Genomic DNA, 13537 nt, shown 5'->3' on the forward strand with positions numbered 1-13537 from the left:
TCAATCTTGAAGTCAAACATATAGTTGTAAATTACGTTACAATTCCTTTTTCTTCTCTTGATTATCATGCAGAATGTTAATATATTTATTTATTTCAACTTACAGTATTTTATTTTTGCACTCTATCCCACAAAACGTAACACTGTGTGTTGATCAATATGATTTGAGTAAACGTGCCAAACGTGTTGAAACTTGAAAGACACAATTTTAGACCATGGAATTTGAAGAGATTATTTTTAAGAAGAACAATGAGTTGGATTTGGAATTAATAAGATAACTATAAAATGTTTAGAATATTTGTTTTTAAAATAAACTAATTACTTATTTTTTTAAAACTCTATTAAAAATTCTTTGAAAATAAATTAGGAATTATTTGTTTTAACTTGGTTTTCTTTTATTTTTTAAAATGTGCAAAATAATAAATAGTTTAATATTTTTTTTAAATGTTATAAAGATACTTTCTAAATATTTATTTCAAAGAAAGAATATATTCTTAATAAAATTTTGGAGAAAGACCGCTATATAACATCAATTATATATGAGTTCAATTAACACATAAGTCATTGATACTATCTTTAATCTAATTTCTTAAGTAAAGAGTTTATGTCTTCATCCTTGTATGATGCTCAACTTACATTTCAATTTTTAACAATCTCTTCCTCAAGTGTGAGTTCTTTTCACATTGGCATTTCCTCCTCAAGCTAACCAGAGTACCTCTTACTTATATTGATCATCTAAATTGAAGATGTTTATCTAACCATTTATTAGGAATCTCTCCCTCGTGTGATCCCTTCATAATGACATTTTTCCTTTGAGTTAACACTTTTATTATATGGACTTGTATGAGTTAACCTTCAAGATGAACCATCAGTTTTTAATAATATTGATGGTCTTTCGAGAGATGATCACCTCACCATAGTAATATAACATTAATAAAACACAAGTCCAATCAACACATAAGAACTTGATATCACATCTAGTTCAAAATCTTAAAATAATAAATATAAGTGCTCAACTTTCTCATTTTTATTAAACATTTAAAATCAAACTTAGTTTATGAGTCTTCAAATAATTTATATAATCTTAATGATTTAAAATAGATACACTTAGTTAGTTTAGTTTCCTTAAATCAATTTAGCTTAGTTATAGTTCAATTTAATTCATTTAAATAATTATTATATATATATATATATATATATATATATGAATATTGACTTATTATAATCTTATTTAATAATTTTCTTATAACATTCAATTTTTTTTTCTAAAATCTATAATTATCACAAACTTACGTAATTTAAAATAAAATTTTATTTATAGCTTTCTGAAAAACTCAATTATAGACATACTTTATTGAAAAGAAAAAACCTAAGACTAAAACATTATTCCAAATGTCACCTGATATTTACCCATCTCATTATCATCATTTATCTTCCTCAACACCTATACTATTATCTGTTTTCGTATAAAAATATCATCATAAGTGGAAACCACTAAATAAAAGGGAAGAGTTAACGTAAAACCAAAACATTTTGTTTAAAAAATTAAAAAATTTCCAATAATCTTTTCTTTTAATAAACCAATAAAATAAATATAAAATAAATAAATTTGTTTCACACATATGCACACACAACGCCTTAAAAAGGCAGCCTCCTTAGCCAAAAGTAAAACAATCATTGCAACGAGCAACCTCTCCAACTATTATGCATATTATGCATTATGAAATGTGACATGAATGCAAGAGGTCATGAATTTGAAAAAATGATGTACACGTTGTCATGCATGGAGGAAGATCAGATGTAGATGTAATGCATGTTTGTGCCTTAAAGGGAACTTGTTCACTTTGCTTAACTTATAAAAGAAATATCATGTAGATGTTACCACATTGTGCGAAATGTAAGTGTAACACTTCAATATGGTTGATTGCAATTATGTATAAAACCCACTTATTTTAGGAACCACATTGTGCAAAGAAGATGAAGGTACACCATTAGATGCTACCACATTTAAGAAAGCAATTGGCAGTCTCATGTATTTCACAATTACCCTACTAGATTTGATGCTTGGAGTAAACCTAATTAGTAGATACATGAGCATTCCAAAGGAGTCACATTCGGCTGCAACAAAATGCATTTTAAGGTACTTGAAAAGCATTATTAAATATGGCATTCTCTATCGAAAAGGAAAGAAGACAAACCTCACAACTTATAGTGATAATAGTTATACTGGAGACTTAAATGATCGATGTAACACCTCTAGAGCAATATTCATGATTAGAACTGAAGTTGTGTCATGGGCTTCAAAAAGTAACATGTAGTAGGTTTATCTACCACTAAGGTTGAGTATATAGAATATCTGAATTAATGCATTTAACTCCAAAGATTTCTAAAACATCTTGAATTAGAAGAAAAAGAAGCTACTACCTATTTGACAACAACTCTACTATTTAATTATCCAAGAATCTCCCATCTTCCATGAATGCAGTAAGCATATTGTAATGAAAGACACAATTTTAGACCATGGAATTTGAAGAGATTATTTTTAAGAAGATCAATGAGTTGGATTTGGAATTAATAAGATAACTATAAAATGTTTAGAATATTTGTTTTTAAAATAAACTAATTACTTATTTTTTAAAAACTCTATTAAAAATTCTTTGAAAATAAATTAGGAATTATTTGTTTTAACTTGTTTTTCTTTTATTTTTTAAAATGTGCAAAATAATAAATAGTTTAATATTTTTTCAAATGTTATAAAGATACTTTCTAAATATTTATTTCAAAGAAAGAATATATTCTTAATAAAATTTTGGAGAAAGGATCGGTAGGAAGATATAACATCAATTATATATGAGTTCAATTAACATATAAGTCATTGATTCTATCTTCAATCTAATTTCTTAAGTAATGAGTTTATGTCTTCATCCTTGTATGATGCTCAACTTTCTTATTTTATTCAACGTAAGACTTAAACTTACATTTCAATTTTTAACAATCTCTTCCTCAAGTGTGAGTTCTTTTCACATTAGCATTTCCTCCTCAAGCTAATTAGAGTACCTCTTACTTATACTGATAATCTAAACTGAAGACGTTTGTCTAACCATTTATTAGGAATCTCTCTCACGTGTGATCCCTTCATAATGACATTTTTCCTTTGAGTTAACACTTTTATTACATGGACTTGTATGAGTTAACCTCCAAGATGAACCATCAGTTTTTATGTTCAAAATCTTAAAATAATAAATATAAGTGTTCAACTTTCTCATTTTTATTAGACATTTAAAATCAAACTTAGTTTATGAGTCTTCAAATAATTTATATAATCTTAATGATTTAAAATAGATACACTTAGTTTAGTTTCCTAAAATCAATTTAGCTTAGTTATAGTTCAATTTAATTCATTTAAATAATTATATATATATATATATATATATATATATATATATATGAATATTGACTTATTATAATCTTATTTAATAATTTTCTTATAACATTCATTTTTTTTCTAAAATCTATAATTATCACAAACTTATGTAATTTAAATAAAATTTTATTTCTAACTTTTTGAAAAACTAAATTATAGACATACTTTATTGAAAAGAAAAAACCTAAGACTAAAACATTATTTCAAATGTCACCTGATATTTACCCGTCTCATTATCATCATTTATCTTCTTCAACACCTATACTATTATCTGTTTTCGTATAAAAATATCATGGTAAGTGGAAACCACTAAATAAAAGGGAAGAGTTAACGTAAAACCAAAACATTTTGTTTAAAAAAATAAAAAAATTCCAATAATCTTTTCTTTTAATAAACCAATAAAATAAATATAATATAAATAAATTTGTTTCACACATATGCACACACAACGCCTTAAAAAGGCAGCCTCCTTGGCCAAAAGTAAAACAATCATTCCAACAAGCAGCCTCTCCAACTATGATGCACATTATGCATTATGAAATGTGACATGAATGCAAGAGGTCATGAATTTGAAAAAATTATGTACACGTTGTCATGCATGGAGGAAGATCAGATGTAGATGTAATGCATGTTTGTGCCTCAAAGGAAACTTGTTTACTTTGCTTATGTAAATGTGACACACTTATAAAAGAAATATCATGTAGATGTTACCACATTGTCCGAAATGTAGGTGTAGCACTTCAATATGGTTGACTGCAATTATGTACGAAACCCACTTATTCTAGGAACCACATTATGCAAAGAAGATGAAGGTACACAATTAGATGCCACCACATTTAAGAAAGCAATTTGCAGTCTCATGTATTTCACAATTACCCTACTATATTTGATGCTTGGAGTAAACCTAATCAGTAGATACATGAGCATTCCAAAGAAGTCACATTCGGTTGCAACAAAATGCATTTTAAGGTACTTGAAAAGCATTATTAAATATGGCATTCTTTATCGAAAAGGAAAGAAGACAAACCTCATAACTTATAGTGATAATAGTTATACTGGAGACTTAAATGATCGATGTAACACCTCTAGAGCAGTATTCATGATTAGAACTGAAGTTGTGTCATGGGCTTCAAAAAAGTAACCTGTAGTAGGTTTATCTACCACTAAGATTGAGTATATAGAATATCTGAATTAATGCATTTAGCTCCAAAGATTTCTAAAACATCTTGAATTAGAAGAAAAAGAAGATACTACCTATTTGACAACAACTCTACTACTTAATTATCCAAGAATCCCATCTTCCATGAATGCAGTAAGCATGTTGTAATGAAATTTCATTTTCTCAAAAAATTGGTAAATGATCAATTAGTTCAACTGAAATACTACAATACTAGTTAACAAGTAGCTAACTTAATGACGAAAATACTAAAACCTGATAATTTTGAGAAACTTTGATCCACATGCTTGAAAAAGTGGAAGTGACTGCAGTCAACCCCTACTTTTCAGGATTGAATTAGTATCTCTTACGTTGTGTTCGTTTGAAGGTGATTTCCTGTTTACAGTAATGAGCGCGGACGAATTTGCGAGAGAAGTGACATTCGCTTGCGCTGATTTGCAAAGAGAGTATAACAACGATTTTGCTGCGATTTATGATGATTTAGGCACAAAAGACTTATATGCCCTGTACTATTTGATCAATTCCACGACAATATTCAGTCATCCATAATATAAATAAAGGAAAATATTAGCGTTTGAACGTTATTCGATTCTTTAGTTAAATAATTGATTCCAACCATGTGAGTAAGTCAGGTTAAAGTCGTGTGATTAAGTTGAAGACGAAGAGAGTGGTTAATGGATGAGGAAGAACGCGGTTGGTGATGAGGAGCAACTGCATGGAGATGAGGAAAGCTTCAAGAAGAGATGTTCATGGACGTGTATTCGGTTCCACATAATACTGTATCCGGTTCTAGCATTTGGAAGAAATTGCAAAGCAGGCGTATTCGGTTACGGACTTGGCGTATCCGGTTCTAGGCAACGTTTATTCGATTCAGCGCCGCTGTCAACGTGCATGGGCTGATGCCGTTAACATGTTCTTGGCCTCCCATGGAAGAAATGATGGCTTTGGGGTTGAGGAGAAGGCCACAGAGGATGGAGGTGTGTTCATACCACTAGCATTGGTCTGTACACAGGCCCGGAACAATATTTGGCTTTTCTCTCTATAGATTGATGAACCTAGTTGGGAGTCTTTGCGTTTACACTGCAATTTGCAAGCACGAAGGGATTTTGTTGAGATTTCCCAACACCAGAGGCGCCTGGGAGGGTTATTCCTTTTCTTCCGATGCGGATTTGATTGTGGAGCAACATATTTGGGTCGTTGTTGACCCCTATGTGCGGAATGAAGCATTTAACTATTCCAATGGTGATATATTCAAGTGGAAACATCTTTGGAAGGTGTTGGTTGAACAGTAGTAGGAGTCGAAGATGTGGCAAGCCTTTTGGGTGTAGAAAGTGTAGCAAGCCTTTTGTTGTGAGAGGGGATTGGAGGACACACGAGAAAAATTGTGGTAGGCTTTAGTACTAATAGAGAAAAGAAGAAACCCAAGGTTTCTAATCTGAAGGTAAAAAGGCTTTGGGCTTGGACCGAGAATATTGTGTGTGGCACCCATGGCTTTCTTACATACATCCCATGTTGCATGTTTTGGTATTGTCAGGGATTAAACCAACATATTTTTCATGCACCCTTTTTTTTCGTCCATACACCTCCACTTCCTATGCCAATCACTACAAAAATAATTAATTTTAAGAGGGGTTATTTACCGGCGGTTTTAGAAACCCCGAATAATTCCTGCGGTTTATGTTTAAAACCGCAGGTATTTCTGGCGGTTATAACAAAACCGCCCCTAAAATATAATTTTTTAATATTTAGAATACTTACCAACCTATATCCCATGCCTCGCCTTCAGTCATTAATTTCAGGAATATTCCATCTAATCTAATTCTCTGAAACTATCTCTAAACCCTAACCTCCTTCCCCTCCTTCATCAAATTTTCCCCCAAACCCTTTATCGCACCACAATCTTCTCCTGCTTGGCTACGTGTTCGTCTTCCCCTGCTCTCCTTCGTGTTCGTCTTCTCCTACTTGGTTGAGCGTGGAGTTGGAGGCGTCGAGCCATCTGTGGGTTGAGCGAGTTCAAGGTGCTCTGGCGCGCTCCCGCACTGACCGTCAAGGTAAGACTGTGTTCGATCTTGGCTCTCTTGTTCTTTGTTCAATCTACTGATGTTTGATCTTTGTGTTGTAACTCAAAACATTTCATCTCTGGAGAAGTTGTCTCTTTTGGAGTGGTTTGCAAATGAATACAAACGGTTTGGTTGCACTCTTGAGTTTGTCACCGATAAATCTCAAGAAGGTTCACAATTTTGTAGAGGTTTTGGTGGGATAGGTGGAATCTCGCGTTACCAGCTTGATATGCGAACATTTGATGATTTCTCTAATGATGGAGGCGTCTATGACTCTGAATAGCAATCAATGAAATACTTCCTACTGCTGAAGGAAATGGGAGCCAAAATACCTGCACCAGTGTTGGAGCTGGTTGCACTCGCTGCTCCTCCTCCTCCATATCTGTCTGTGGTGTTGCTTGGAATGTTTGATTGTGAATCAAGGTTTAATTTTATTACCCTTTTTCTGTTTCCTTTTTGGAATAGGTTTTAGATTAGGTATATTGTTCTGTTGAAAATAAAGCAAGTTTCTCTAATTCTTTTCTTAATATGGTTTTTTCATATGCTTTGCCTCTGAAGTGCCTCTTTCTGATATGAGTTACTTTCTTGTTCTCCTATCTTGCATACTCTGGCTCCACAAATTTCTACAAAGCTTCTGGCAAGACCTGGTGAAAATTTAGCATATCCTCTTGCATGTAGTTTATTGCTATTATTTTTACTTAATGTGCGCATAATAATTTCTCTAAACATTGTTGTTTTTTGTTTTCTAGCTCCCCAGCTCTATTGCTTGCCCCCAAAAAAGCTAGAACAAATATATGTTCCTCAGAGAAACGCTGCTTGGAATCAAAGAAGGTCAGTACTCATCAACGAACATACATAACCAAAAATCTTGTATTCCTTTGGACATTTAATTTTAAACTGCTGAAAAGCAGAATGTAGACGTTGAGCTGTTTCTCATGCTTTCAGATTCCTCACACTGGCTGCCATCTTTTTCATATTCTATGCTATGCTAATACACTTTTCTTGACCATAGATCCACTGTGTGAAGAACTTATTTTTCTGGCTTAAGAATTGATTGACTATTTCTTCATTGTTGGACATAATTGATGCCAAAACATTGTTTCTTAGAGACTTTATGTTAAAGATACATATTCTATTTGGATTATTCAATGAAGGATTTTTTTTATTTAAATAACGGATATCTAAATTTTAACCTTATCTTTTCGGTTGCCTTTTGAATTTGGAAACGTATTTTGTGGCTCTAGTTAATTTTGTCTTACTCTCTGAATTTATATCCGAGCTTAGATTGCAATCTTTGGCTATAGTTTTCTGTATTCTGGTGCATTCTTTTTTATGGTACAAGATTTCAAACAAATTGAAAGATTCTTTACATTGTAGTTTTCGTTGAACTTCAAGCTGCCCAAAGTTTATATATAGAACCTTACTTTTTAAGTTATTCTGCCTTAAGGTGCATTTTTATTTTTACCTTTTTCAATTGAACATGATGTCACATACAGTTCTTTGTTTTTGTTGAATAATAAAATGTTTTTTTATTAATGATAAGGTGGCTAATGGATTTTTTTATTTGTTTCATGTTCTGAATTGAGTAATGGTTTTGTAGGTGAACCCAGATGCTTCGCTGTACGCAGTGTTTTGAAGGATGCTCAAAACCATACCCTCATCTAAAGTCCAGGTTGCCCCCTTCTTCTTCCTCATTATTTGATTTCCACCAATTGTTAACAAGTTTGATCAAATAAAATACATTATCTGATCAACGTTCCTTTTAATTTTGTAGATACATTGTTGTGTTTGATCCTTTGGATGGATCCTCAAACATTGACTGCGAAGTTTCTATTTGAACTGTATGAATTTTAACTTCAAATTGTCAAACAAAATTGTTGCATTTAAAAACTGAAAACATTACAATAACTGTCAGCATTTTCTGTTGCACATAGATCTTTAGAATTTACATGGTAAAGAATGAGGCTAAAGTAAGTCTTGAAGATGCAATGCAACTTGGAAACCAAATGCTAGCAGCAGGTTACTGCATGTATGGAAGCTCTTGCACGGTAAAACAGACAAAATCTGTGAAACACGACTTGTATAACTATTAAAAAAAATATTTCCTTTTCACAATGAATTTCAAGGTTGTCCTGTTTTTCTTATACAAACATAATTGGAAGTTCCCTATTTTTCTAGTCATGAATATATGTGATTGGTATTGATGAAGCACAATTCTTCGAAGACCTTTATGAATTCTGCCGTAAAGCTGATGATGATGGAAAAACAATAATAGTTTCAGGATTATATGGGAACACATGAGGTAATACTATATAGATTTAAAATGCCCCTTCTATTTGGTGGGGTTGAAATAAAGCCAAACTTTTAGATGATTTTGAAAGTGTTCATAATAAGTTTTATGTTGTTGGTCATATGTATTTTGATTTTATGAAGAATATTGCTAACACTGTTGCAATTATTGATTTAAATATATTTTTCCTCATTCTAATATTCTTGGTTTAGCATTTGTCATTGATTCTATTAATATAACTGCTGTTAGTAATGTTGATTCGTGTTCATATTTAGATGCATTTTTTTATAATGAAGTTGATTCTATACTTTTAAGAATAACAACTCTTCAGTGTTAAAGATTTGAAAGTATGTTACAGATTTGGATTTTAGTTCTAATACTGCTGATATTCATGTGGATGCAGATTATTTTTGTTACTTGCTCTAGTCATTTTTTACCCATTTTAGTTTTTTTTTAGAGTTCTCTTCATTTTGTATCATAGGTTTAAAAAGGACTTGGAAACAATCTCATGTTAATGAATATTTAATATATACATACTTGATTTGTTCCTTTTAATATTAACATGCTAAGTATCATATTTTTCACTTTTTAAATAAATTTTTCTATTATAGGTATCTTTAGTGACATCACAAGTCAATGAAATGACGGCAATGATGACATTTTTGTTTCAACTATCATTGATAATAATTCTTAAATTTATTTGTATGATTTTTTTATTAAATATATTATCAACTAACTATTATGTTATATTGTAGGTATGTGATTAAGGGAGTATGCCAAACAATGGATGTAATGAAGAAGAAAAAAATTAGATATTGTTATTGAATATCTTTCAGTCATATTTTTAGTATTGAAAATTTGTATTGAACATCTATATTGAACATATGTAAATATGTAATGAACATCTTTCATTTTAATTTTTATATATGAACAATTAATTGTATGAATGATATTAGGTTGAACACTGTAATTTATTTTATATAATATTAATCAATTTTATTTCATATTAATTTATTGTTTGTTTTGTTTTGTCAATAAAACCACTTTTACAATAATCCAATTTTATTACGAAAAAAAGTGAAAAAAAATGAGTTGTATACATTTTCGGCGGTTTTAAAACCTCGGTTAACTAAACTATGCAAAATAGGGGCGTTTTGAGAGAACCTCAACTAGTTCCAGCGGTTTTTGAGTAACTCCGCTAATACCGGCGGTTTTCAAAAAAAACCCTGGAAATTCCGGCGGTTTTCAGAAACCCTCGCTAATATTGGCGATTTTTTACTAAACCGCCGGTACTTATTTAGCGACGTAGGTTTTTCAGCGATTTTTCCAACCGCGGGAAATGCGTTTTCCGGGAGTTAAAACCATCGGTAACTTCAAAAATAACCCCCGGAAAAATTACAAATTTTTGTAGTGAATCTTACTTTCATAACAAATAAATTCATACTATTTGGTAATAAATTATATTACAAACAAATACTACATTTAAAAATAAATTTATTTTATTAAATTATAATTTTTTACTTTTTAAAAATTTATTTTAATAATTATTTTAAAATTTTTATTCTTTATAAACATTTTTACAATTAAATATAACATTAACAAATATCATTTTATATTACTTTAATAACTAGGGGCATTTTGGTAATATTTAATTTCTACAAATTAAACAAATTTTTTAAATCTATCACATCAATCAAATCCTATACTAATTTTCACAAACTTTACTTCCAAATCCACTCTCAATTATCCACAAATTCACTCAAAAAAACAATAAAAAAATTACCCTGAAATCCATTCAATTACTCTTCCCAAATAATCTCCCACAAATCATGTGAACACACCCTTAGTTGCATTAATTTCTCCTACTTTATTGCCATGTTGTTTCTAAATCAATTTTACATTTGCTTTCCTGGAAGGCTTCTAAATAAGCCAAACTATTTTATCTTAATATACAATTCCTTTTTCTCAAATATGGTGTGTCATTCCTTTAAGTTTGATAAGAAGACTTACTTCCAACATTAAAAAAAAAACTCATAAAAATTCTAATATTAATGAATAGCAAGTGACTTACTAACGTAGCAAAATTTACTATATATTAATAAGTTTGTCAATACATTACTTATCATGACATTAGAACTCTCATAATTTATTGTCATTAATATTCTTTCATTAGTGTAATTCCTGATGTGGAAAGGATTGATAACTCACTTTAATCTATAGTTAATACACTGATTACATATTGAAACTAAAGAAACCGACATAATCTATTTTATCACCTTTTATAGTAGATGAAAAGAAAGTATTTATATTTTTTAAATTTTATTTGTTTTTGAAGAAATTGTAGGTAGTTAATATTTGTTATGACTAAACCCACAATCATGGCACCACGTATATACAAAGTCTTACACCATATTTATATTTAGAAAATTTTCCACTTAACACAAGTTTGAGGAAAATAAGAGTTATAGGAAGAGCAAATTTCCAATGCTAAGATTTAGCAACTGTCTTTTCTTAGTTTCTATTGTCTGTGAAATAAATAAAAACAGTGGAAATAAAATAACCTTTTGAAAAATGTTTGTGCTTCAAAGTACCAAATTTTTACTGATTTATTGGAGATTTTTTTTTTAATCACTAATGCATTTTAGCTATTATTTATGACGGACTTGTTATTTTACTGAAAAATAAATCTTTCAATAATATTGAATTAGTTAGAAATAAAAAACCAGGATAATAATATGTGCAAATAACATCTTGTACTGGTAAAATAATTAAAGAGGAATAATATTATATAATATTCTACATGGAATATTTTAGAGTTCATCTCTATATTTTCCATATCAAACATGGATATCTTGTTTATACTCCCTCTCTGAAATGTGAAATTCAGTTTAACTTATAATCACATCAAGGTTCTTAGTCAAACACAAATAATAAGGCCTTCAGAAGTTAACTGAATTTCCTGATTATTAAATAATAACTCTTTCATTCGTATTTGAAGCAAAGAAAAAAAATGATCACAATTTATCATTTTTGAGTAATAATGACTTTTCAAGTTTTTCAAAACCCAATGGCCATTTAGGGTGAATCCATGGTGGTCACATATATATATAGCAGCTGGTGCTCGTCTCAGATGCTGACAGATAACAAAATCGAAATAGCTACTCCAATACTCCACCATATCTTTTTCCCTGCTGCACTATTCTGTAAAACAAAAAGTAAACATTGATATTATTAATGAAAGCTATTATTAAATAATAACAACAACATTTTCATAAGGTTTGTGAGAAGTTAATGCATGATGTAGTTTAAGTTGGGGGATTACCGCAATGGGAGGTGGTGATTTCAAAGGAGGAGATGGCGGTGGTAAAACCTTGGCGATTGGTAATTTTGCAGGAGCTAATGATGATGGTTTAACTCGTGGAGTTGGTAGTTTCACTGGAGGAGATATTGGAGCTGTAACTATGGGATCAGGATATGGAAAAGGATCAGATATTGGAAATGCAGTCACTGGAACCGGCGATTCAACAGGAGCAAATGCTGGAGATATAGCTTCAGGAACTGGTAATTTCACCGGAGCAAGTGTTGGAGATATAATCTTTGGAACCGGTAGTTTTACAGGAGCAGATATTGGAGATATAGCCCTGGGAACTGGTGATTTTACAGGAGCAGATTTTGGAGAAACAGGCTTAGGAACAGGTGTTTTAACAGGAGCAGATGTTGGAGATGTAGTTTTTGGATGTGGTGATTTAACAGGAGCAGATGTTGGAGATATGGTTTTAGGAACTGGTGTTTTAACAGGAGCAGATATGGGAGATGTTGTCTTAGGAACTGGTGTTTTGACAGGAGCAGATGTCGGAGATGTGGTCTTAGGAACTGGTGTTTTGACAGGAGCAGGAGCAGATATTGGGGATGCAATCTTAGGAAGTGGTGTTTTAACAGGAGCAGATGTGGGAGATGTAGTTTTAGGAAGTGGTGTTTTAACAGGAGCAGATGTTGGAGATGTAATCTTGGGAAGTGGTGTTTTGACAGGAGCAGATGTTGGAGATGTAGCCTTAGGAAATGGTGATTTAACAGGAACAGGAACAGATGATGTTGGAGATGCAACCTTAGGAAGTGGTGGTTTAACAGTTGCTGGTGCAGTTGCAGGTGGGTGAGTTATGGTTGGTGATTTGTTTGCAGAAGAAGTGGGAGAAGATGATGCTGTTATTGGTGCAGTTGGGGTTGAAGTTGGCAACTTTGATGGAGCATGTCCTTGTGTTTGGGCACTTGTTGAGGCTAGTGAGAAGCAAAGACAGCCCAAAGCAAGTGCCCAGAACATTGGAGCCATTGTTGGATATGATTTGGTACAAAGATTTGGGTTGTTGATTATTTATATGGTATGGTGCATGTTTATGAGTTATGGTTGAGACTCATATGTTAATGAGAATGCAATTTTACCTATCATATCTACATGTGACCTATATGTTAGTACCAGGTCTCATATTCTGTTAATATCTGATGAACCAACATACCAAGGTGATGTTTTCTCCTCACTACAGACATATTTCCAACAGGAATGGTGCTTATCTTTTTCTTATTCATATTTTC

The 13537-nt window shown here is 31.4% G+C and overlaps 1 protein-coding gene across 1 annotated transcript; it reads right to left on the bottom strand.

Moving 5' to 3' along the window:
- Positions 1–11819: 11819 nt before the first annotated feature.
- Positions 11820–13277, bottom strand: LOC148206624 (uncharacterized). Its single transcript, XM_088114041.1, has 2 exons — positions 12273–13277; positions 11820–12151 (listed from the first exon to the last, which is right to left on the bottom strand). Exons 1-2 carry the CDS (start codon positions 13275–13277, stop codon positions 12077–12079), a joined length of 1080 nt encoding a protein of 359 aa, XP_087970167.1. The 3' UTR covers positions 11820–12076.
- Between the last annotated feature and the right edge of the window lie 260 nt (positions 13278–13537).

This window comes from Vigna umbellata, chromosome 1 (assembly GCF_029865625.1).
Source record: "Vigna umbellata cultivar VRB3 chromosome 1, Vumbellata_1.0, whole genome shotgun sequence".
NCBI lineage: Eukaryota > Viridiplantae > Streptophyta > Magnoliopsida > Fabales > Fabaceae > Vigna > Vigna umbellata.